This window comes from Saccostrea echinata, unplaced genomic scaffold (genome assembly GCF_033153115.1).
Source record: "Saccostrea echinata isolate AGI-Se365-2 ecotype Australia unplaced genomic scaffold, CSIRO_AGI_Sech_v1 ptg000033l, whole genome shotgun sequence".
Classification (NCBI taxonomy): domain Eukaryota; kingdom Metazoa; phylum Mollusca; class Bivalvia; order Ostreida; family Ostreidae; genus Saccostrea; species Saccostrea echinata.
This window is the reverse complement of record NW_026889782.1, coordinates 23,474,728-23,502,267: the sequence shown is the minus strand read 5'-3', so window position 1 is coordinate 23,502,267 and position 27,540 is coordinate 23,474,728. Positions and strand designations below refer to the sequence as shown.

Below are 27,540 nucleotides of genomic sequence, written 5' to 3'. Positions count from 1 at the left end.
ACTTAATGCCTTTGGTATGGCATTTAATCATGCAGTTTTAACTGAATATAGTTTAATTGGCATTGCAGATTCCAAATTTATTGTAAGAATTAAAACATTATGCAGAATTTTTGAAATATAGGTTAAAACAAAAATCTGCTCAAAAGCTCAGGAGCGAACCTCGTTAAATGGATTTTGTGCACGATCACTATTAGTCATGTTCAGATTTCATTTAGATGTTGTACTTTATAGCAAGCCGTGTCTGTCAACTAAAACCCTGAGTAAACGTCATCCTTTAATTATTTTTTGCTTCATGAATATTATAATAGTGGCATCTTAAAATGTTTTAGCAGATCTGAGCAATTGTTAAGTTAGTGTATCCCCTTATATTCTATGTTAGTCACAGCTGAATCAATTTACCTTGAATGTCAACGCATGTTTTAAAATATAGATGATCACTATTTTAACTAATGAAAACATTTAACCTGTAGCATCTTTGTACATGTAAGTTTTTTTTTATATTTTTAAATCAGATGAATGGGAAAATATAAATTCCTGGAGCGATGTGAATTTTATGTCAGCTATAAATGTATCTTCAACAAGATATAATCAGAAATTGTAAGTGATCGGGAAAGTGTCTTAACTCGTTTGAGCTGTAAGATCACATGTAATGTATATTGGTGTAAATACTATTTCTTTAGTCTCTCTTTGATACAGTTTTAAGGTAGGTCCCTACTCGTATGACGTCATCATTAGTACCACACTACTTTAACAAAATCTGACGATGATTATTAAAAAATACTGGAAATATTGTAAATCTTGTTTCGATGATATTGCATTAGTATGGCTCAGTCTGTGTTTCACTACCTGTTTACAAAGGTTTTGATATGAACATTTACATTACAGAATATGTATTTATACATATATGTACATTGTACCGTATAGTTATATTTCATTTTTATACAGTAATTATAAAATATGCGGATATTTTAACATGATTTTTGTTCTTAAAATATCACTTTTGTGGGTTTTTTTTAAGCAGACCAATAAATTAACATAAGTATTCTCCGAAGAAATATTTTAATATTTGTCCAGGGTAAAGATGATGGATCAATATGGGTATATATACATATTCTTAAAGTTGTAGACAGAAAAAAATGCCTGTTAAGTAGTACATTTTAAGATATGTTTCAATGCAACAGATGATAAATTAATATTAACAGGAGTAAATATAAGGTGGTTAACCACCTAATTTCGAAACTAGAGCATGAGCTCACAAAATGATACCCCTTCTCCCATATGAGTATGATGACAACGTCCGTTTTTTGATATGAGAAACCCCAAATATCTGTCCAATCGAAACGTAAAATAGGAGGTGGTCAATGGCGCTCTGTAAAAAAGGATTTTGTGAAAGTCTCAAAATTTTGTTCAGTGGTATAGGAGGAGTGGCGGATATGAGATGGGCACCCTCAATATAGCAGAAAGAATGGCAGTGTCTTGGTTTGGTATTAGAAAACTCCAAATATCTATCCAATCAACACATAAAATAGGAAGTGCTCAATTACATTGTGTTATAAGGATTCAGTGAAATTCTCATTAAATTTTGTTTACTGGTATAGGAGGATTTGCTGATACATGTATGAGATGGGTACCCTATATATGATTGATTGATTGTATGTTGTGTAACGTCCCATTCGAGAATTTTTCACTCATAAAGAGACTCACCATATACCAGTGAAGGGCTTCAAATTTTGACCTTAACTCGGCACTCAGGGCCCTTGAGCTGTGAGGGATCTTTATCCTGCCAACGCCTGCCGTGACACAGGACCTCGGTTTTAAAGGTCTCATCCGAAGGACCCGCAACTTTCACCTCAAAGTGCCGAGAGCATGGCGAAGGAACAGTTGCTACCCATTTTTTATCGATTTAGGTCAGTCGCGGCCGAGATTCGAACTTACGACCTCCCGATCACGGAGCGAGCGCTCTACCAACTGATGAGCTACCGTGAACGGTCCCTATATATGATAGAAAGAATGAATGACAGTGTCCATGTTTTCTTATCGGAAACCCGAAATATCTATCTGATTAAATGTTAGATAGGAGAAGCATAATTTCACTATGTACTAAAGATTCTGTTAAAGTCTCATTAATATTTATAAGTGGTATATGAGGAGTTTGGGATAAGAGATGAGTACTCCCAAAGTGTAACGGACAAAAGATGCACAGAAGGACAACCCCATCACTAACCTAACCCACCACGTTTCAAGCGAGGATATAAATATGCCCAGAAATGTCTTATTTTGTTATGATTTTGAAGAACCCATTTAGTATACTTCCCCTTTCAATGTTCATCAATCAATAAATGAAAATTACAGTAATTATGAGTTTCTAAAATACTATATGATAAATAGATTGATGTTTTGCTTTTGGGTTCAAAACTTCTGACAATTAACTTATTTGGAATCGTGTGATGAAATAAGAGGGGATTTTTCTTCAGTAGATTCCAGTCACAAAAGTAACCAATCAAGATACACTTGGCTTTTTATTCCCAAAGATATAATTCTAATGATTCCAAGAAATAAGCTTAGTTTTTTTTTATAACCATTATCTGTAAGTCCAAGAAAGAAATAATCATCAGTTTTTCAGGTACCGCCCGCACCAAGTCAGACACTGCCGCATGGATCAATTTAATTCTCTTAGCGTATTAATTATTCACGTCGACGAGCATTTTAAAACAGTTATAATGGAATCTATAAAAAGAACATTAAAATTTCCAATTGACACAGTATTTATTATAAAAGCACTTGATTAATAGTAAAAAGATAACTGAAAAAAGAATAAAGTCTCAGGTGAGGCTGTTACTAATAGTGGAAAAGAAAAGTTGCACCCTGACTTATTTATTTACCTATCTACTTTTGCTTTTAGTTGCAAATTAATAAAATTGTTTGTTATGACGTTCTCCGAAAATCTACTTTATTGTTGCTTTTGAAGTCATGCCAATATTATAGGAAGATTAGCATTTTGACGGATTTTTAAATTATTCTTTAAGTGGACAAGTGATGATAAATGACTGCTTTACATTGTGTATGTATACAATCAAAACTTTATGTTGTTTCCATATTACCAATAAACACATGGTACAACAAATTTTCCAAAAGCGTTTGAATGTTTAAAAGAAATGTTTGTTATTACGGATATTATGTTTCAATATTACGTCCCGAATTGTTTTTCTTCAATGTCCTAAAATGTTATGCAATGAAAAAAAAAAGCCCGCAAAATAGTAATATATAATTTGATTGTCACGTGTGAAACATGTTGACAAAACAGATAAAGTAACACTTAAAATCACAGATCTGTATTGTTTGTAGGTTGTTTGAGATCGATCACTGTTCGTTATCTTCAACTATTTAACAGTATCTACGTACATGTAGTAAAATTAATCATAAACAGAGAATAAAGGTATATCACTTTGATAAGATCGTTATTTCACTTTTTAAAATAGGAAACATTTGATTTTGAAAAAAAAGAATAATTTTGAATAAAACGGTAGATACAGTGTTTAACTAGAAAGAGTATTCAGACAGGCAGGATGATCTCAGTTTGCCCCCTGCAGTATCTGTATCTATCCATGGCACAATCAGCTTATTGTCGTTAAATGCTTTGTCATTTCAATAGATACAAAGGTATGCAGCTTATATTTGAAATCAATTATTAGCAATGTTGAAAGGTTACCCAGTGATTTTTGAGAACATGTGTTTGTTGAAAGGAAAATAAAGAAGAGGATGATTTTTTAAAGATATATTTCCTGATGTGATGTATTATTCAACAGTGCATCTATAGCAATTCCATATTGACACAGGACATCAATAACTGTCAAAATGTCTGGAGCTGAACGACTTTGGAAACTTGAGATGAAAATTGTGCAATTGTTTGAGTTTTTCGGATGGGTCGGTTTCGACATTATTATATAACAATTTAAATGAATTTGTCAATAGTACGTTACAAATTTACATGATGGCATGTCAGTCTGTGCCGATTATGCACTCAAATTATACATCATACCGCAAATAACCATTTCTTTCGATTCACTTTCCTTATTCACTCATTTAATGTTATAACATCGACTCCCCTATAATTGAGAGATTCGGTGATAAGAAAGAGAATTCTTAATTTAATTGTAATTTATTCAACTACTATGCACAGTTATGTGTACATTGAAATACGTAACAGTTTTTGAGTGGGTATTGGCACTATTTAATTGACCCTGTGTAATTTTCATTTGCGAAAAATGTTTTTTTAAATAAATTATCTGAACATATTCCCCAAAATATGTAAAAATTTCTTATGATAATTCTGAGCAAAATTGTACGATGTCAAAAATTATGAGTCGCACTACCCAAAATATAACTCCATAAGGAATATACTAACGCACACGACCAATAATGAAATGGAAGCTCTCATGTTTTAAAACACCCTTAATACCTTCACCTGAAATGAACACGATCAGATTTATTTTTACCAAAAATTCAGTAATGTTTGAACTTTCTTACAAGATTTTATAAGAAGGACAATAAATTTAGTTTAAATAATTTCAGTTGTTCACATTTTTTTCTTTCAACAATTTATGGAAAGATAGAACACACTTTATGTACTTCAACATCTGAAGGCAGGAGAAAGAAATCTTTCTTCGAATCAAATGACTCGCATTTTTCATTCAGATGAAAAAAGTGAAGATAAAGAAAGTAATCAATCTAAAAAAAAATCTACAAGCAATACAAGTCTGTAATCAGGGCATAAAACACGGACTTGGAGGAGTAAACATCCCCTGCTGACCGGTCACATCCGCCGGAAGCCCTATGTAGTGATCGGGTAGACGAAATATTCCGCAGTCGAATTTAGTATAATCCACTGGCTGTGAGTGGGATAGCTCTTTTATCAAACCCGCGACAGGAACTATTCCCCGAGGGCTGTCAAGGGTTTGATGAAAGAGCTATCCCACTCACAGCCAGTGGATAAGCGTTTTATTATACTGATGTATGTCATAATTTCTGAGGGTTGGATTTACGTGATACTACTGTTCGATAGTAAAAACATGAAAAAAAAATATAAAAGTTTTGAACAAGTATTTGGAATAAGATAACACTGCGAGAATGAGCTGAAATCCTGATGACGTCACAATGCTACTGAAGTCAGTGTACATCACAAGTCTATTGACTGATTACAGGAAATCAAACTTGGCGGCAAAAATTGCATGAAAATTTTCCGAGGGGTGGATAGCAAAAACTATACCCCCGGGGTATAGCTTTGCTATGTGTAGACTATGAAGATAGTTATTTTACCTTCTTACATTATATAGGAAACATTTTAACAGAAGTATAATAATATAAATTATTATACTTCTGTTAAAATGTTTCCTATATAAAGTTAAGAAGGTAAAATAACTATCTTTATAGTCTCAAAATTCCCACACATAGCAAAGCTATACCCCGGGGTATAGTTTTTGCTATCTACCCCTCGGAAAATTTTCATGCAATTTTTGCCGCAAATTTTGATTTCCTGTAATCAATCTATAGACTTATGATGTCATCCTGACTTCAGTAGCATTGTGACGTCATCAAGATTTCAGCTCATTCTAGTAGTGTTATCTTATTCCAAATACTTGTTCAAAACTTTTATAATTTTTTTTTTCATGTTTTTACTATCGAACTGTAGTATCAGGTAAATCCAACCCTCAGAAATTATGATATACATCAGTATAATAAAACGCTTATCCACTGGCTTGTGACTGGGATAGCTCTTTCATCAAACCCTTGACAGGAACTATTCCCCTCGGGCAAGCCCTCGGGGAATAGTTCCTGTCGCGGGTTTGATAAAAGAGCTATCCCACTCACAGCCAGTGGATAAGTGTATACTGTCCTTCAGGTAAATCATATAATCTGTAACAATTCCACAATTCTATGTGGTTAGTTATAATCTGCTATTTGTATAACTTACAGGTGACGGCATGATAAAAACAGGCTCCAGTAGTGAACTTTTGCGAGAAGCGCTTATTTTTACAGTCGACGGGTTACTTTTACACTAAGACATTATACGGAAGCTTTTTTGTGATATAAATATTTTTCTGAAGAATTAATTAAAAGGCAACGGGCCGTTTCAAAGCACATATTACATGTATGTTGTCTAGGAAGGGAACGGCAATGACCCTATCCTCAACCCACTCCCTTTCCACATTGACAAACTCCTGCCAAGTTTTCCTTTCAGATTTTTTTCTTCCTTATTTAATTCCTTCAGCAAATGAGATTTAAAGGAGATGCTATCCCTCACGAATAACGTACTTTATAAGTTATGTTATTTTGCCTCCCGTCATATCTTGTGTTAATTGTATACAGGTAAATCATGTAAGCATCCCTAACACCATACCATATTTTCTTATCTATTATCAATTCAGGTCGAGGGTCCTTATTTCATCATGTTGACCTCATAAGTGGTAATCAATTGTTTTATTAAACCGATATAAGTTAAGACAATTTTTGTACGCTTAATTACTAAAATAATCAATTGTGTATTAGACCTACGAACTTTTATTATCAGTGTTCCATCGAGATCGGGATTCGTTAGTGAAGGTGTTTACTTTTCGCCTGCAAGTCTTGTAAGTTTTTGCACCGCCGATTTATTAAAATTCTCTGTGATTGTCAGTAACATGCATTTTTATAAATTCACAAATAGCATTCTCGAGTACAATGACAATTTGGTGCAGACTTTTACTGTACAAAAGAGCCGAGTCTGCATTTGTTGAATTTGACATTGTAACGAAAGTTTCAGTGAAAACGACACCGTTCACGGTAGCTCAGTCGGTAGAGCGCTCGCTTCGTGATCGGGAGGTCGTGAGTTCCAATCTCGCCCGCGACTGACCTAAGTCGATCAAAAATGGGTAGCAACTGTTCCTTCGCCATGCGCTCGGCACTTTGAAGTGAAAGTTGCGGGTCCTTCGGATGAGACCTTAAAAACCGAGATCCCTCACTGCTCAATGGCCCCGAGTGCCGAGTAAAGGTCAAAATTTGAAGCCCTTTATCGGTATATGGGACGTCTCTATATGAGTGAAAAATTATCGAATGGGACGTAAAACAACATCTAATCAATCAATCAGTGAAAACGATCATGACGCATTTAAAGGCCAATCGTATTCCGTACCATAAAAAGACTATACATATTTTTAAAACGGAATTTTTTGTAATAAAGTATCATTACTGTATGCGTAAATTTTTAATTTGAATGGAATTCAGATTAACAGGTCATTTTTAGCGGTCATTATTTATGATGACCGGGTCATTATACCCCACGTTCAATGTTTCCTAGGTCATTATTGCTGTAAACGGTATTTTTGGAGTCATTATTGAGTTTAAAAGCCTTCTAACAAGCCAATCAAATTTGAGTATTCTTAATAGAGGTATAATAAAAGCTAATAATGTTCTTGTGCATGTCTAGGAGTAACGTTAACAAAACTAATACAATCATGAATTGTAGTGATTAAGAAAGTGTGTCGTTACTCATCTTTGGTCTGAAAAGTTGCAAATATTGCATATTCCTTTAAAAACATTTATTTTGTCCTCCATTTAAAATAATTTCATGTTCTTCTCATGCAACTTTGTCGAGGCAAAAACTTCCAAAACAGAACAGTATCATTCCCTGACTGTCTTCTCTCGTTTTGGACCCAAGTCAGAATCGGCTGCATATCATTACAATTCTCAGATGGTAATTACTCCTGACTTACTATTATTATCTTTTTGTGAAAGGAATGAGCTCGTCAAGGAAATTTACATTTTTTTATTGTAGTAAAAATTCCTTTTATTGTAAACTATCTCATCGTTACTCTTTTGTACCAATTTAGACCCATTTACCTATTGCTTAACTGCTGAAAACATCACTTAGAAATCCTAGAAGCTATCACATACAATTAATAATAATAATAACAACATTACAGTCATTACATTGATCTCTACAATAGCTGCATTGTCATATATATATATATATATATATATATATATATATATATATATATATATATATATCATAAACCTCAGAATCGATTATTTATATTACAACTACATTGTTAGTTAAGTATTTTTGTTCCTTGTATCAGCAGATACATAAGATTTAACATAAATGCATACATTACACGGATCAAGAAGACCATTCATATACCACAGTATATACACGTATATATAACTTCAATTGTCAATGAATAATGCTTTTCAATATTTATGGAAACTGCGGAATATGAGAAATATGTTTTCATCAAAGATAATCGTGTAAAAAGAATACAGACATTAACACCATTGTAACACACTCAGTGAGGCTTTATCATCATGGTAGTCTCCTTTATTTTTGAACCGTCATAAAATTTAAAAACCCAAGGATATGTCCATCTTTCCGGATACCAAGGTCCGTTGAGGTAGGCATAATGACATTTGTTGAACCGCCAGTCCCCGTTATGTTCAGAAGCACAGTTTTCTTCTCTCTTCCTGTCGTTGTCCCTGTCAGGAGTACTAAAGGACATCCCCGACAGATCATAGAAAGTATACCCCGTGTCTAACATATTGTCGCCTTAAGAAGGAAAGAAAAAAACATACTACAAAGAGATCATCTCATTTTTATTGTCAACAATTAAATTCATTTTATCGATTTATCGCAGAGAAGAAAATGACAAATACTTCCTTAGTCGAGAAAAGTTTTAATTCATTCTTAGTCGAAAAAAGTTTTAATTCATTAAAACGTGTTCTAGCAATTTTAAAGTTGCAAATCATCAATTTTTTTTTTATATATAAAAATAATGAAATAAAATTCATTCTTGTTTTGATACGCATTTTAATTTTTTTTTTTTACAGGATTCACAAAATTTTCAAAATGCAAGTAAACAAATTATCAGCTATAAAATAAAACGCTTTCTATTGTCTAATGCGCAGGTATGTTAAGGTAGTATCTAGATCATTTTTCGGCGAATTTAGACTTTTTTTGTAAAATGTAACACTGATTAATCGGAAAGCAATAGATAAAATATTTATTATTATCCATTGTATGGACGTCATTAAGTCTTAGGATAAAAAACACACTCCACTATGACGTCATCACGTGAAGTCTATAAAAAGAAGAATTATCTTAATGAAAAAAAAAGTTCAACACTACCCCGGGGATATTTCATTTCTTCTTGTGAAAATAATTATGTAAAAACATCACTGGGCCATGAAAAGTGCTGCTAGAATCCTACTCTTCCGACACAGAAAAAATTATACCAAAGTTTCGAATCAAACCTTACAAATTTTTTTTCATTTTGTACATACAATCTAGGAATTGTCATCAATTCATGTGAACCACACGATTCTAGCAGCACTTTCCTGGTACTATAGAATACAAGCTTTAGATACAAACAAAAATATGCGGCGAAGTGTTGAACTTTGGCAACGACAGAGGAAAAGGCTGATCGGAATTTCAAAACACTGCCTGTGTTCATTGCAAGAAAACATGATAAGAATAAATCAGCGTACTTGATTCGTAATCTTTAATTCCTTATGAATCACGCATGACATTCATGGTATATGCTTAAAACTCCCATTTCATCTATTTGTGTACATGAATTCTCGTCAAGTTTAATTTTCACTCGGCAAATATTTGATCAATAGTTATGACGTCATGGGTTTGGTATTTAACCCCTGTGTTGAAGACTTAGCTGTTTATACCACCCAAAAAGGACAAGATTTAGTTTATATTATGTTGAATGATTCATTCATTTCTTGGACCTTAAATTAAACTTTAGATATAGATAATAAGAAATCATTATCTCTAAATTTCACGTCATACAGCTTAATATGCCGTCAAATTGAATAGGCAAGTAGGATATCAGGGCGTAGCCTTAACATACCCGCGTGTGTCCGCATATCTATCATTTGTTTCTATAAGATGATAAAAAGATTTGACATTATCCGTGCCTTCAATGCTTAACACTTACAAAACTTTGAGCTAATTGACATATAAACAAGACCTTGATAAATATGAGATTAGAGCAGTTTTGATATTAGTGATATATAAAAAAGTTTGAGTGATAAAACTTATGATATGAAAGCAGTGTTGTAAATATTTCACAGACAAGTAATCACTTCTTTGACAATTACCTAAGGTTCCCATATATGGTCCTCCAAGAAAGAGAGTGTAGTTATCTGACTCATCAGCAACAGCAAACTGGTCGTATAGTTCATAATACTTTATGTCATCCTTCCTTGTAATGGAGATGTATAGGAAAGAGTTCCTTCCCTTAGTTAGCTGATGAATCACGTCATTGCCTTAAACATAATATTAAAAAAACTTTGATTGTATAAAGAAACCAACTATAATTAACCTGAATGCTATAAAATAAAGCAAAACTAAGTACATGTAATATACGTGTTTGATTAAAAAATTGTAGCGCTTTAAGCTATTACGTAACTATTGGACAAGCGGGGAAGTGAATAAATGCTGATAATATTTGATACAATAATAGAGACCCTGAAATGTGGTACAACCCCATTAAAGCATGTGGGTTTCGTGCAAACCGTGTAGCATAGCTTTTTGTGTAAACCCTGCAGCGATTCGGGTAAACCTTGCAGGGTTGCGGTTAAGCCCAAAGGCATTTTTTGCAGATATGTGTAACGAGCACGCAAGAATCGTGTGAGGAACGTGCTACCTTCGTGCAAGAAGCGTGCGACTTCATATGGATCACGATCGCTTAAGACAGAAGTGTGTTGTTTGTAACCAGCAGTGTTCGGATTTATCATTCCGATGGTGTATTAAGAGTAAAAATTAATCGTAATCATCAGAAGTCACGCGGTAATAGATAGACAGACAGATAGATAGATAGATGATAGATAGATAGATGAAAGATAGATATAGTAAGATTTTTAAAAAAAATTAAAAAACGATATTCAGCCAAATCTTTTAATACAAAAATTAAGGACTTTTATTTTTCTCAAGGTAATTAATCAACATTATTATTTTATTTGAGACGACACGTCTTTTTCAGTCCCGGCATTGAATATTTACTTAAACAACAGTTTAATTAATTATAAATAAATTATAAACAAAAGAATGATTTTTTATTAACATGCATTTATGAATCCAGCAGCATTGCAGGCAAGGGATAGGCATTTTAACTGCCATTTTATCTTATTCATATATAAATTATACTTTTTGTTTGGTTTTCATGTTGCATCCATCTATATGTACATGTGTTTGCAAGGGAGAGGGTGGGGAAGGGGGTTAGGGGGTCGTTTGGAGCCCTAGCATACATGGAAACATTGTTTTTTACATTGTCACCTGTTTTGATACCTGTTATAGATATTGCACTTTGGGTGCTCTTATTCTTTTTCCATCAAGGAGAAAAGAAGCGAATAGGCACATTTTACTGATAAAATTGTCAGCATATTTTCTGCACAAATTAGCTTTTAAACACCTTATGTATAGGCCTAGTATTTAAAACAAAAGACTGTATTCAGAAAGAAATCCACTGAAATATATTGATTAAAGCACAATTTTTAACAGCATTTCTTAAATGTGAAAAATACCATATTCATTGACATTTTCTCTTTACATGAAAGCAGGTTTATTACTATATACAAACACTGTACTTCGAGTCCCTTGCCATGATGCCCTGAGTGGTGAATATGCAAATCTTACTGATTAGCACAAATAGTCTTTGATATTATATAAATATTGCATGTAGTTGAGTGTAATATTGATTGATTGATTATTATTGTTTTACGCCGAGTCGGCAATATTTCAGCCATATTTCGGCGGGAGTGTAACATTTCACCCAAAGAAAACCATTGTTAACCGAGGCGCAGCCGAGGTTGACAATGGTTTTCGAGGGGTGAAAATTTTTAATGTTAAACTCAACTTCATGCAATATTTATTATATTATACTGAATGTTTTCTACAAATACATATTACACCAAACCTTGTGCGCATAAATTCTACGCAGTCAATATTTTTTGGAATATCACCCGTCGTCATGCAATGTTGACTCTTGCTGCGCTGGAGGGCGTGGTTTCATTATTCAGCGGGTAATAGTGTTTTTTAACAAATGTTTCTCTACGAATCAGATTCAACTTATTTGCATGAAAGTATAATATTAAACATTTATTGACTTGGTTTGAAGGCAACATACGCTTTGTCGGACCCAAGAACCAAACTGTTTGCCTGAGGCCGTTAGGCCGAAGGCAAACAGTTTGGTTCGAGGGGTCGACAAAACGCATTTTGTCCGAGAACGCAGTCAGTAAATGTTTTGTTATACATTTTACTTTTTATTTGGACATAACATGATGTAAATTTTGTTTACCCACACTGCGGTTTAAACTTTGTCAATTCCGTAAATTTCTGTCAAACTCCAACGAATTCAAATAAGATACAGCTGACCCCGCTGTTACACTGTGACGTAAGCGGTCCAACATCTCGTCGACAGGTCCAATATCTCGATCTGCGGTCAAACATCGATTTTTTTATGACCGCTCAGTAAAACATTGGAATTGTTAGACTTTTTAAAGTATAGAATTATACATTTTTAAAGGTACACTATAACAAATAAATATATTCACAACTTACATTTCTAGTGGTATCAATTGTTTTACCATCATTTCCATGCCCATTCACACCAAACCTTTTTATTTACATTCATGTAGTGATACATGTAATCGCCTCGTTTTTTTCTTTTTAACATCGGACTCGATGACATCTGATGTTTTAGAAATTTCCGTCAAGATCAAGATAAGTGAATGACGAAAACCATTTACACATTTCGTTTTGTAATCAGTTATCACACGTTATTTCTTTTATATCACTTTAATCAAGTTTTGATTGAATAATAATTCATTAATGACGCTTTTTGAAATGATGAAAAAATTAAACCATCGCCTGTTGTCAATTTTCTTAAAAATTGAAATTAAAAAAAAAAATTAAAAAATAAATAAATAATAGATCTACCAACTGTAACCACCACCGTTATTTTTTATTTTTTTATTTTTTTTTTTTTTATTTTTTATTTTTTATTTATTTTTTTTTTTGCTATTTCAGGGCTGTTTATCGAAAAGGAAAGTAGACTATTGATTAAAGGACAAGTGCACTTAAGCAATGCTTAATGGGCCCTTTTCAGTGCCGTATTACTTTAGAATATATTACCATATTGTTCTCTTCTGGTAACAGTTAAACACAAGTGAATATTTCTAATTAAAATCACGTTAAAACATCACCTAAATCAGGATAGATTTGAAACAAATGAAGATTTTTAAATGCCTATAGACACCCCAAATCCGGAAAAGTCGTACCGAACCTATTTTGAGTTTCGTTTATTTAAATCAAGGGGAGGAGACATTTATATCGGACACTTGAACAATCTGATGGTGGACCATTGACGGGCGCGTTTGCCGAATGATACTTCTTGCGCTATTTACCTGAGAAAAAAATCGAATGAAGTTGTATAGATGCCTGTAGCCATAGTGATCAAACTAAGAAATTTGCACGCTTGCATTTGAAATAATACAATAAGTATTAACATTAGTTCCTTTAAATTTTAAAATGAAAAAAGTGTATTTTTGTGGCTTTCAATACCGGTAACATAGTCTTGCATGAATGTTAAGAATGTTTGACGCTTTTATGTATGATGACATGTTAACAACACTAAACTCTCCTAACCCTCCCGTGTTGCTACAACCAAATACATACAAACTTCTCTTTGCGGTACGACTTTGATATAATGATACAAAACATGGCTATCTTTACAATGAGCACCTTTTAGGAATGTTTACCTGGGTAGAACTCACGTGACTACCGGTATTTTGAATAATTTATTCCACGGGTGGGTTCAAAATAGGTCATACAGGTAAATAGCTCTCGCTTGCTTTGGGAAAAACACTGAACTTTTCATACATTTATAATATTTTAAGAACAAGCCTAATCTTGTACAAATTTTAAATATATTTTCATTGGTTTACATACTACAAGGGAAGCAAGTTTTAATTTAAACGTATCACGTTATCATTTCAATAACTTCCGAAAGAGAAAATCGAGATCCAGTCCAAAGCGTGTGAGATCCAAATACAAATAAGTTTCTTGCAGCATTTCCTGATAAACAGTTCAACGTTTCGTTTTAACCGTGTAAAATTTAGCGTTCATGTAAACCATACAGCGTTTCTTAAACCGTACAGCATTTCGTGTAAACCGAGCAGCGTTTCGTGTTAACCTTGTAGCTTGCATGTACAGTTCGTGAGGCGTGCACTTGGGGTACATGTAGTAGCAACTTAAGGGTCTTCAATGAGGTATCTGGATGTTTAAGAAATAATCAGTTGTAAATAAACATATATACCAATCCAATATGAGTCGCTGGTGTTCCCAAAACCTGTTTTGTACTCCGCCCATGTTTTGTTAAAGCTCACTCTTCCGTTCCTCCGTTTCTGTATCGCCTAGGGGTTACCAGAACAGTAGAGAATAGTAGTATAGAATGAAATCATGTCTTTTAATTGTACTTTAAATCATTAATGCAAATAAAAAAAGAATATATGCACATCTACTTTGAGACATATAAGAAAAGTATTTGCTTGATCATGAGAAATTCTTTGTGTGATTATGTATCGTTTTCTATTGTGGTACGTTTGCCTTGAATATCAATAACAACAGAAGTAGCTTTATAGTCTAATATTTTCACTAATCAGATATCGTTGTCCGAAATAAAACTACAAATAAAGTAATAGTTTTAATTCCTAATAAAGCGATTTGCTCAGCACGTGACAGAATTTCATGTTTTCTGGCTGTGTGTTGCTTTGAAATACACTGGTTGGGCTTGCAGAAATTTCTTAATATTAAATTTTTTATTGAATCAAGGATCAAGTGAAAATGCAAATAAAGAAAAAAATTGTCTTTTTGTGATGTTGAATAATCGGTTAGCTTGCGTGATAATCCTTCGGCGTTTTATGCAATTTATCACGTGAGCAAACTGATTGATGACATCACAAAATCAAAAAACTAGACGATTTTTTTTTCCAAATAAATTTATCTTAATGCTAGTCTTTTCTTTCTATTTAATAATTCCACCAGTAGTTCTAAAAATTGTTCGATCGATCGAGATGAGATAAGAAAGGATTGTGTGTGTGAGAGAGGTCTTACTGTCCACCCTCCGCCTTCTGTTTCCATATCACAGTATACGTTGATCTGGCTCTCATTTCCAAAAGGATTTATTCTGTATACACCAGATTGTGTATGTCCGTTCATATAGAGATCCATGCAATCTGTATTCGGTTTTAAACCTGAATGACAAGGAACGTGTTATAATACATGGCAATGGTAATGATAATATTACTAACATATTTAAAAAGAAAAAGAGAGAGAGGTTTGCCTTTCTTGATGGTTCGCAAGACAGTGCTATTTAGGTATTTGTTTTCTTGATTTAGTGTATCCACCTGTCTTTTCAATGTTTCTACCGTCTTCTGCATGGATCCAAGGCTGTGCTTAATAGAACTAACATCGTCCACTACTGCCTTTACATCCTTGACCGCGGATAAACGGATGAGAGTTTCCTGGTTGATGATCTGACGAAGAACATCGATCTCCTTTGTATCGCGCCTTTCGTTAATCAGAACTGTAGAGTTTGGATCGATAGAGCCGGTTAATAAGAAAGCCGTCCTCGTTCTTGGAATTGAAATAAAAATCGTGAACAAAATAAAAAAGATCATCATGTACATTCAAAGGTGAAATATCCAGAACAAATAAATATTTTGCCTCTATATGAGGAGATGTCTTGCGGTATATATAGAGAAAACCGAACAAATCTAGACACAACGACACTTAACACTAATTGATGTTTTAAGTACATAAGGAATACCATACACTTATATACAAAGGCTCACGAGAATGCTGATACTTAGAACAAAGCAATATCTTAAGGAGATCACATGATTGTGAAATTAGGCACTTGCGTTCTAGAACTAGTTGTAAAATAATGAGGGTAATCAGTAACATAAAGAAAATGATTCTAAAAATAAACGATGAAGCACTTTCCCAAGGAGGTCATGTAATTGTGTTATTCGAAAACTAGAAAATAAAAGATTATCTTTAATTGTAACTGATTACTGTTGTTTGTAATTACACTTCCATGTGACGCATTGTTCAATTAACTTGTAAATATTAATAATCTTCTTTTTCCTTTGGATTAACAGCCGGGGCAGAAAGATCTGGAATCTACATCTGACACTAGTCTAAGAGCTGACACCAAGGAATCTACTCACAAGAAACGAGTTGTCCCCAAAATAAAGAAAAAAAATATTAATTATAGAACATGTCAAACAAGACGTCTGTTAGCCAATGCTCACTAGTAAAACCCCCGATCTGATTTAAATAAAAGTCCTGTTAACAAGTTCAACTAAAGAAATATTGTACTTACTATGATTATTTTAAGTTTTTTAAACGAAGTCTGGGGACATATTGTTTTCCTTCTTTTTTTTTTCTTTTTTTTTTAGAATTTCTTCTTCGGTACTTTTTTGTCTGCGAATGTTCTCGGAAACTCCCATACGACTGAGGTGAAACCTCTTTAGGTACTTTTTTGCCTGCGAATATTCTCGGAAACTACTACGATTGAGGTGAAACCTCTTTAGGGTTAACAGGCATTTTGCCTAGATGTGCGGAACGAAGGCCATTTCACGCGCACTTGCATGCGCGTGCGAGGAGTGAAATGACCGAAACAATTGAAACAGCTTTAACCTTCCTATTTTTTGATGATATGCTTTGAACCTTATATTAAAGAAAGAAGGGGGCTTATATTAGTGGTGTAGACAAAATGAAGTAGTTGAATGAGCAAGGAAGCACGCGCATGCACGTGTGCTTCGCTCTGATTGGCTGACATAAAAAATCTCAATAACCTTCTTGTTTTACACGAAATACTTTGAAATTTAAAATATAGTCGTACATAAGGAAGTTCTACATTATGATATATATGAGAGATCGTGAAAACGCGTGCATGCACGTTTGCTTCAATTTGATTGGCTTAAATTTTAAATGACTTCAACTTTCTTAGTTTTCAACAAAACAGGGTGTAATTTTAGAATATAGATAGGTATAATGGGTTCTTACATTCTGCTACTATCAAGATAGAATGCAACAACATGTATGCAGGTGTGCTGGATTCTTATATGCAAATACTTATATGGCTGTATTTCTCATGGTTTTCAATGAAAAGTCCACCGCCATCTCAAACTTGTGATTGAGAACGTCCACATTGTCAACGCATGCGATCGAATAATCGATTAGGGTTAGAGTATATAGTTTTAACACTGGAACTGTTTAATAAATACAGTCTTCAATCTTCCTGACTTTGGGCTAATTCATGTAATTTTTGCTTACAAAAGGCACTGCCTAGTGCCTTTTGTGACCAGAAACTTGCATGAATCAGCCTAATGTCGAACCCTGCCGACATATTATCTTACAGGAGTGAAGCATCAAACATGTAAAACTTAATCAAACCGTTAATTAAATCGCTGTGCATTGTCTGCGATCTACGGATTAAGGTTAGAGTAATATAGCTCGGATTTTCTAACTGTTTTATATGCACCCATGCTCGCATCTCCATCACTCTGGGTTTATTCATACAATTTTTGCATACAAAGAACAGGAAAGTTTTGTGACCGAAATTTGGATGAATTAGTCTAGGTCTAATGTCGAAACATGCCCGTTATTGTGCGCGAAGTTAAGGTAAGTTAGTGGTAAAAGCGACCTACGTTTACTTCAGCTCGATATCCCGACCTCCTAATGTTCATATTCAGAATATTTTTTTCCCTTTCAAATCGATTATGATGCACAATTCAATCAACCAACTACTAGTAATTAGTTACCACTGATTAAATCCCTGGATTTCTCACAAAAGTCTCGAAATTTTAGTAGCATTTCACTTTGAGTCCTATCAACTATTTCTTCATTACGCCAAGGCTCAAGTGACGCGCAAATATGTTTAGGCAGTACCCTGATTATTTTCGGCAAATATAAACTTTTTTCCGTAAAATTTATCATTGATAAATCGGAAAAAGCCATAGACAAAACATTATACAGTTAAAGTATATAATTGAGGAAGTCAGCAAGATTCCAGTTCCCCAAGAGCAAGTCCATTTCCCGAGGCGCTTGCGCAGAGGAAAATACGTTTGCTCGAGGGGAACTGGAATCTTGCTGACTCCCTCAATGATATACTTTAACTGTTTTATTATACCGATACAAACAAGAAATTTGAAAAGAAGTTAAAATCAATATTGTACCAATGTTTAATTTTAATTCAAGTATCCAACTTTGTAACAGGCATTAATTATGCTCATTTACACAAAACATAACATCTTTCTCTTTAATTTTGGGGGAAAAAAATGCTTTTTCACTATAGAAATCAACGGAAAATATTTTTAAAACACCCCACCCACCCACCCCCCCCCCCGGTGAAACAAAAATTCTTTTTGTTATTGTTATTGCACAAATTCATCATACCAAAGCTTTTGTTGTTTCAGGGATGGGGGTTGGGGGAGGGTGACATATGTTAACAGACAAAACTGCAATAATGGTTAATTTATTGTCAATTTCAAAGGAGATTACGAATAAAATAAGGTCTTTTATCAAACTATAAAGTTGAATTTTACATAAGTTAAAAATATGGAATGTTTTGAGGGTTCATTTTTCCATTTCCATGCGTTTTTGAAAATTTAGCGATTTTTAAAGCCTGATTTCAGTGAATAAAAATTTTTTAACCCCCATTTTGAAAAGAATTGTAAATAAGAGCAATTAAGGTTTTTGACACTGGTTTTAAAATTATCAATCAATTAATGAGGAAATCTTCTTTTCAGTCAATCAAGATTAAATATATAAAGAGAGAGAGAGAGAGAGAAATTGAGCTTGTAGGTGTCAATTACTTTTAAGCTTTTAAAGAGAGTTCTGGTTTGCTGCACATCTGAATTCGCAACTAAAGAGTGCAGTAATTATATAGCCCTTGTTTCCTGTCTAATACGCAAAGGCTTAGACTCTCCAGTTTCTCCACCAGCCATACATTAAAAAAAAAAACCTATGGTTTCTCTCACGCAAGTGCAACCGGACATTTGCTCATCGTGGATTTTTGACGTTATTTCTGATTTGAAGAATAAGTCCTCCATTACGTCCGGTTATCCTGCTAAGTCTACTTATGCTTGTCTGACGGGGGAAACTTTGAATAATCTGTTTGTTGAGATATAAAACTCTGGCATCGGAATTGTTCTGATAAAATTGCAAAATAATATACAAACCCGCATCAGATTATGCCTTATACTCGGCTCTTGATTTGTTAAATATTGTAAAATTGATGTCCATATTTCAAAAGGAAGACCACAGAACTTTCTGAGACAATCCTTTTGTAATTCGTCTGTCCTCAGTCGTCCTTCCAGTATTACTATAGATTTATTATAATTAAAATGAAAATTAAATGTTTCCAAAATATTCATAAAAAATATAGTAAAGTAATTAACAAGAGGTCCACCAATGGTTTCAATTGTCTGTTCATATAAGACATGTAGTACACGGCATATTTGTACATGCATCGAAAGTAGCAAAGTTATGAAAGTGTCCCTGGCTATTTACACCCTGTAAATGTTTGATGTGTTGTCACAATGTGATAAACATAGGATCCGTCCCATAGACATGGACTTACACCCTCTTGATACCCCCCCCCCCCCCTAAAAATAAATTGAATCTTGACAGAATATCAGATAAAATCTCAATTTCAGCAGATTAAATCGAACTTTTCTGCCTCATTGAGGTCTGCATAAGCTGTCTCACAGTTAAAAAATGAGGATGCCAATCAAATAAAATTAGGGTATCTGAGGAGCAAAACGATCAAAAAATTAAGGAGGGGAAACACTCTTGCCCCTCCCCCTCTTTAAAAGTGATGATGGGAATGCCCATACGACTACGCCTATGATCTACACGTACATGTACAGTGTAAATGCTGATGTTTCCCAATCCTCCTTCTTCAAAACATTTCTCAATCGCATAATAAATGTTACACCATAAATGTATACGATAGAAAAATTATGATACAGGTTCGAATTCCACTATGGGAGGTGGATCTTTCGGATGAGACGGTACAAACCGAGGCCCCGTGTCGCAGTAGGTGCTCGCACGAAAAAGATTTCTCACTGCTCTTTGGCCCTAAGTGCCGAGTATAGGTCAAAATTTGCAGCTCTCCATTGGCAAGTGGTGGCGTCTCCATATGAGTAAAAAATTCTCAGAGGGACGTTAAACAATAAAAACAAACAAACATGATACTGGTGCTGTTTCTTAATTCCGCCTGAAGTGACGTTTCATTAGAATTCCCACTCCCAAGAAGTTAATTCAACAACATCTTCTCACTTTGTTGTTCAGAAAATAACATGTTGATATCGATATTGCTATATAATTATTGTAACATATCGACTTTATTATATTGGTATGATAAAAGCTCTTGCTTTGATCAATATTTTCAAGTCAATATAATTTAAAGCAATAAAATGACACAAATAAAAGAATATGCCTTAAATTATGTTCAAACACCTAGATACAATTCAAAATTGTTAAATTAAATAAATAGGAAGTTATTACACTTTATACGTTGATAAGACAATAACAAATAGTTTAACACAACAAGAGGCCCATGGGCCACATCGCTCACCTGAGTAACTTTGGCCATGCTGTTCATTACCAGACTCCCCCCTTGTAATACCTATTGTGGCCCCACCCTCCCCCCATGATTTGAACAATTTAGAATCTACACTACCCCAGGATGCTTCCACATAAGTTTCAGTTTTTCTGGTCCAGTGGTTCTTGAGAAGATTTTTAAAGATTTTTCCTATATATTTCAATGTAAAACTTGGGATTCCCCCTATTGTGGCCCCGCCCTATCCCCTGGGTCATGATTTGAACAATTTAGAGTGTACACTACTTGAGGATGCTTCCACATAAGTTTCAGCTTTTCTGGCCCAGTGGTTCTTGAGAAGAAGATTTTTAAAGATTTTTCCTATATATTTCAATGTAAAACTTGGGATTCCCCCTATTGTGGCCCCGCCCTACCTCCGGGGGTCATGATTTGAACAATTTAGAATCTACACTACCCCAGGATGCTTCCACATAAGTTTCAGCTTTTCTGGTCCAGTGGTTCTTGAGAAGAAGATTTTTAAAGATTTCTCCTATGTATTTCAATGTAAAACTTGTATTTCCTATTGTGGCCCCGCCCTACCCCCGGGGGTCATGATTTGAACAATTTAGAATCTACACTACCCCAGGATGCTTCCACATAAGTTTCAGCTTTTCTGGCCCAGTGGTTCTTGAGAAGAAGATTTTTAAAAGATTTTTCCTATATATATTTCAATGTAAAACTTGGGATTCCCCCTATTGTGGCCCCGCCCTACCTCCGGGGGGTCATGATTTGAACAATTTAGAATCTACACTACCCCAGGATGCTTCCACATAAGTTTCAGCTTTTCTGGCCCAGTGGTTCTTGAGAAGAAGATTTTTAAAGATTTTTCCTATGTATTTCAATGTAAAACTTGTATTTCCTATTGTGGCCCCGCCCTACCCCCGGGGGTCATGATTTGAACAATTTAGAATCTACACTACCCCCAGGATGCTTCCACATAAGTTTCAGCTTTTCTGGCCCAGTGGTTCTTGAGAAGATTTTTAGAAGATTTTTCCTATATATATTTCAATGTAAAACTTGGATTCCCTATTGTGGCCCCGCCCTACCCCCGGGTGTCATGATTTAAACAATTTAGAATCTACACTACCCCAGGATGCTTCCACATAAGTTTCAGCTTTTCTGGCTCAGTGGTTCTTGAGAAGAAGTTTTTAAAAGATTTTTCCTATATATTTCAATGTAAAACTTGTATTTCCTATTGTGGCCCCGCCCTACCCCCTGGGGTCATGATTTGAACAATTTAGAATCTACACTACCCCAGGATGCTTCCACATAAGTTTCAGCTTTTCTGGTCCAGTGGTTCTTGAGAAGAAGATTTTTAAAGATTTTTCCTATATATTTCAATGTAAAACTTGTATTTCCCTATTGTGGCCCCGCCCTACCCCCGGGGGTCATGATTTGAACAATTTAGAATCTTCACTACCCCAGGATGCTTCCACATAAGTTTCAGCTTTTCTGGTCCAATGGTTCTTGAGAAGAAGATTTTTAAAGATTTTTCCTATATATTTCAATGTAAAACTTGGATTCCCTATTGTGGCCCCGCCCTACCCCCGGGGGTCATAATTTGAACAATTTAGAATCTACACTACCCCAGGATGCTTCCACATAAGTTTCAGCTTTTCTGGTCCAGTGGTTCTTGAGAAGAAGATTTTTAAAGATTTTTCCTATATATTTCAATGTAAAACTTGGATCCCCTATTGTGGCCCCGCCCTACCCCCGGGGGTCATGATTTGAACAATTTAGAATCTACACTACCCCAGGATGCTTCCACATAAGTTTCAGCTTTTCTGGTCCAGTGGTTCTTGAGTAGAAGATTTTTAAAGATTTTTCCTATATATTTCAATGTAAAACTTGGATTCCCTATTGTGGCCCCGCCCTACCCCCGGGGGTCATGATTTGAACAATTTAGAATCTACACTACCCCAGGATGCTTCCACATAAGTTTCAGCTTTTCTGGTCCAGTGGTTCTTGAGAAGAAGATTTTTAAAGATTTTTCCTATATATTTCAATGTAAAACTTGGATCCCCTATTGTGGCCCCGCCCTACCCCCGGGGGTCATGATTTGAACAATTTAGAATCTACACTACCCCAGGATGCTTCCACATAAGTTTCAGCTTTTCTGGTCCAGTGGTTCTTGAGAAGAAGATTTTTAAAGATTTTTCCTATATATTTCAATGTAAAGCTTGGATTCCCTATTGTGGCCCCGCCCTACCCCCGGGGGTCATGATTTGAACAATTTAGAAGCTACACTATCCCAGGATGCTTCCACATAAGTTTCAGCTTTTCTGGTCCAGTGGTTCTTGAGAAGAAGATTTTTAAAGATTTTTCCTATATATTTCAATGTAAAACTTGGATTCCCTATTGTGGCCCCGCCCTACCCCCGGGGGTCATGATTTTTACAATTTAGAATCTACACTATCCCAGGATGCTTCCACATATGTTTCAGCTTTTCTGGCCCAGTGGTTCTTGAGAAGAAGATTTTGAAAGATTTTTCCTATATATTTCAATGTAAAACATTGATTCCCCATTGTGGCCCCGCCCTACCCCCGGGGGTCATGATTTGAACAATTTAGAATCTACACTACCCCAGGATGCTTCCATATAAGTTTCAGCTTTACTGGCCCTGTGGTTCTTGAGAAGAAGATTTTTTAATGACCCCACCCTATTTTTGTCTTCTCTTGATTATCTCCCCTTGTGAGGGGACTTGGCCCTTCATTTTAACAATTTAAATTCCCCTTTACCCAAGGATGCTTTGTACCAAGTTTGGTCAAAATTGGCCCAGTGGTTCTTGAGAAGAAGTCAAAAATGTGAAAAGTTTACAGACGGACGGACAGACGGACGGACGGACGACGGACAAAATGTGATCAGAAAAGCTCACTTGAGCCTTCGGCTCAGGTGAGCTAACAAGTGTAGAGACATTTACGCTTCCTTACATATACTAGCGATGCAGCTGAAAATTACAATTTTGCTCCGAAAAGATTTTGGAGAAAATAAATGAAGTTGCATTGAATATAACCGTCAAATTAATCACAACAAACCATTTAGAGATTGTGGATACCTTTCATCCATAAAAATTATACGTGTATTGAAGAAATTCAACACTTTTTTTTACCTTTTTTTTAATCGTTTCAAATCTACACGCCATGTTGACATTCAGAGCTCTCTGAATTGTTCATAGTTTTACGCACTGATTTCGAGTTATCGCCCGTGTTTGTCTTTCAACAGTCCATACGAACGCATTGTATCGTTAAACCAGGTCTGTAGAACATGATCATTATTGCCTGACGCCACGTGCGTCAGGCAGTATAAGGATTAATATTTACATGATCCGAAACTAAGCGATCATTCTGAATGAACTAGATTTTGTGAAAGCTGATTTACATCGGAATTTGTTACCTGCATTTAAACAAATACAGTTTGCATGCACATGTTTATTCTTTGCGATTCTTTGTACGGACATGTCCTTGTAACACCTTTTCTGTGTTTCTAAACTACTGGATCAGTCCACTTGCCTTCTACGAAAGGGGTGACACAATCATTTCGCGCCAAATGTTACATGTAAATTTTTCTTGGATTGTTCTATTGAATGGATGCGATAACTTCTATGGAAATATTCTTTTAACCTGACTCTTAAGCTTCACTTTTTTTGTTTACAGTATATTTTCTCTCATTTATAAGCGAACACATTGTATATGGGCAGGCAACACTAAAGCAATTGATTTGCTGATTATTCTTACTATTTATCCCGTAAGTGGACTAGTCCAACCATAAACAAACCCCCCCCACCTAGTAAATGGGACATCCCTTCTTGATTCAGTCTGTTTTCCACCTTTTTTTCAATATTACATTTATTAATAATGTACGTTACAAGGTTAGGTTTTTAAAAAAGCTTAGAAAGTCCGCCAGTAGAATTTATTTCATGCATATTATTTCATGCTTTTTGATGAACAAGGGTTTCCTTTTATACAGTGACAAGAGTGTAGGTCAGTACCAGTAGAGGAATTGGCTTCACTCCCGTAAGGTTATAAGTAAAGAATCGGCAAAATGAAGACGATATCATGATCTGTACTGGTTTTCATTTCATAAAAAAGCACGTTATTATAATTATGAGAAAAGTCCTGAAATCAGTCGAAAAGAAAAACTTAACAATCTTCAAACTGTAATAAAGATTTCTTTTAAAATCATTTATAATTCATGTACATCTATATATGGTAAGACCATCATCGCGTGAGTTTTGTTAGCGGGGGGGGGGGGGGGGTATTAGTATCTTGTTTTGTTCTAGCTATAAAGTGTACACTGTACAGGCCGTTTACTTTGCGTCCTAGAGCAGCATTGAAACATTTTTGTCTCAATCATTTCAAGACAACTTTCTCAGCTAAATTAAAACTGATCAGAATTTACTTCGTCGTGGAGAACGACGGAAAACAGACCAGTTTGTAAATAGAGGCCGTCTCATCAATATATCACTGGCCAGAGAGTGTGCATGAAGAAGCGCGCCCTCTAGTAAGAAAGTACATGTAATATGAATTTCTTTAAAATTAATCATCTAAATATTTTTTCCATATTTATAAACTACGCTAGCGCACTTGCAGTTTCATCCCACGTAACTAGTCAGCCCGTGGGCTAACTAATAAATGACCAAATAGTGACACGTCTTAAATATTCGTTAATCTGTAGTATTTGATTATGCATTTGAGAAAGTCAATTGTACATCTTTTGTAATGAAGTAACGCAACTATGTCGCTCCTTGATGACGGAAACGTTTAGCACCTCTCTTGCTTATACGTTCCATTGATATTGATTGATTAGTCAGGCAAGCTTTTTTAAAAGCTATTACTTGTAACGATAGAACATTCTACGGACATGTTAACGTATTAATTTACGAGTCGTTCACAAATTGCAGACTGTTCAAGAATGTACTCAGGTTCTATCTGATTGGTCTGATCACGCTAGATTTCTATTGCTTTTATTCTGATTGGTCCAAAATAAAATACAAATAGTTTGATTGCTTAAATTGAAGATACATTTTAATCCAGTTGAATAGGGTGCTTTTTTAGGACAGCTTATATCAATTTATTCGTCTATTTTACGTTAACTCAAATGTATTGAGAAAAAGTATATCAATGTCATACCAGCTATGTAAATACATATATTTGGGTAGTCCACGATTTGGTCGGCTGACCACAACTTGACAGGCTTTATTATAAAGTTACGCACATAAGAAATAGTTACATTTAGTTTGAAATAACTTGTCAAATTGTGAAGTTAGATCAGGTTATCTTCATAATCAAACTATAACATAGTAATGCTTCACATAAATTATAATCACCGCCTTTAACACCTACAAGATAGTAAGGGTATAGTTAAATGCAATTACATGTACATATCAAAGTATCAGTGGTTAGAAGAATTGCTGTCAATGCAACAGAACCAGAATTTGTCCACTTTAAAATAAATCATGACAAAAGGAATTGTTTGCATTAAAAAATAATAACGCGAGGATCGAAATTGCGAGGATCGAAACCAACAAAAAACACAAAAAAAAAAACACAAAACCCCCCCCAAAAAATCGGCTCTATTGAATTGGACGGGTAACGCATACTAATGAGCAATCATCGTTCCGCATACATCTTGGATTTTAAAACGACAATGAGGCACCGCATTTACACATTGGAGTTTTTAGGGAAAAAGTTCATTTTGATGGTCTCTGGGTCTTCTCTCGATTTTTTACAAATTATTGTTTGTTTCTTTTAATTAGAATGCATACAAATAACGTTTGAAAATCATGGAGAGATGACCCAGAGATAGCAAATTTTTTGAAAAACGTGTTTAAAAATGTGACATTTTGTACCAAATGAATCAGCTAGCCTTTTTTCCAAATTATTTTTTAGCATATTAAAACACAATATCGGAAAAATATTGCCATTCCCTATATCACAAGAACCCATCAAAAGAATGTTAAAACTTCATGTGACAGAACAATGAAATTTTCACTTTTCAAGTACCTCCAGATTCCTGCCGAATGCCAATCAAAAGCGCCCTCATTCTTTCACCCCAAGGAAAAACACAACCGAGCGCAGCCAAGATTGATTGTTCTTCAAAAATTTTCAGTGTTGTTGGCTTACAAACTCTTTCCTGGGGTAAAATTTTCAACGTTATCCTCACCAACATGCAGTATTATACATTTATTGACTGGGTTCGAGGGCAACATGCGTTTTGTCGGACCCAAAAACTAAACTGTTTGCCTGAAGCCGTTAGGCCGAAGGCAAACAGTTTAGTTCGAGGGGTCGACAAAACGCATTTGCCCGAGAACACAGTCAATAAATGTTTGGTTATACCTTTTACTTTTTTATTTGACATATCAAGATGTAAATTTTGTTTACCCACACTAAGAAGATATAGCTGACCCTGCCTACCCCGTGATGTAAGCGGTCCAATTCTACTCGACAAGTTCAACATCTCACTCTGCGGTCAAACATAGATTTTTTTTATTCCCGCCTAGAAAAACATTGGAAATGTTAGACTTTTTTAAATATAGAATTATATAGGACACAATTTTTAAAGGTATAACAATTATATTTGTTCTTAACCTTTGTCTGACCATAACTTCTATGAGGAATCGATACTACACCGCAACTTCATTCAATACCACAGAAATGATAGTCTTACTGTTGAAAATGAATATGCTTTTGATTTCATTTTATATAAAATTTTGTGGAAAAAGAAAATCAAATCGAAAGGTTAGGTATATTATATTGCACATATATAAACTAGGTAAAAAGCAATATTCGTTTTTCATTCAAATAATTACTTGAAATTAAAATTT

The 27,540-nt window shown here is 34.7% G+C and overlaps 1 protein-coding gene and 1 long non-coding RNA gene across 2 annotated transcripts in view; one reads left to right on the top strand and one right to left on the bottom strand.

The window, feature by feature from the left end:
* The window catches only part of LOC133199056 (uncharacterized), a 536,473-nt gene that overhangs the window by 144,304 nt on the left and 364,629 nt on the right, over positions 1-27,540 (top strand). The window lies entirely within an intron of this gene.
* Positions 8,060-15,293, bottom strand: LOC133198774 (fibroleukin-like). The gene is made up of 4 exons (XM_061334771.1): positions 15,158-15,293; positions 14,361-14,457; positions 10,144-10,311; positions 8,060-8,581 (listed from the first exon to the last, which is right to left on the bottom strand). Exons 1-4 carry the CDS (start codon positions 15,272-15,274, stop codon positions 8,325-8,327), a joined length of 639 nt encoding a protein of 212 aa, XP_061190755.1. The 5' UTR covers positions 15,275-15,293; the 3' UTR covers positions 8,060-8,324.

What these genes read in the sequence shown, in the direction of transcription:
- LOC133198774 (XM_061334771.1), bottom strand. Translation starts at nt 15,274, where the DNA reads ATGGATCTCTATATGAACGGACATACACAATCTGGTGTATACAGAATA. An exon ending in CAGAAGGCGGAGGGTGGACA is followed by an intron (nt 14,458 to 15,157) that starts GTAAGACCTCTC and finishes GGTAACCCCTAG; the next exon opens with GCGATACAGAAACGGAGGAA. An exon ending in ACCATATATGGGAACCTTAG is followed by an intron (nt 8,582 to 10,143) that starts GTAATTGTCAAA and finishes TTCCTTCTTAAG; the next exon opens with GCGACAATATGTTAGACACG.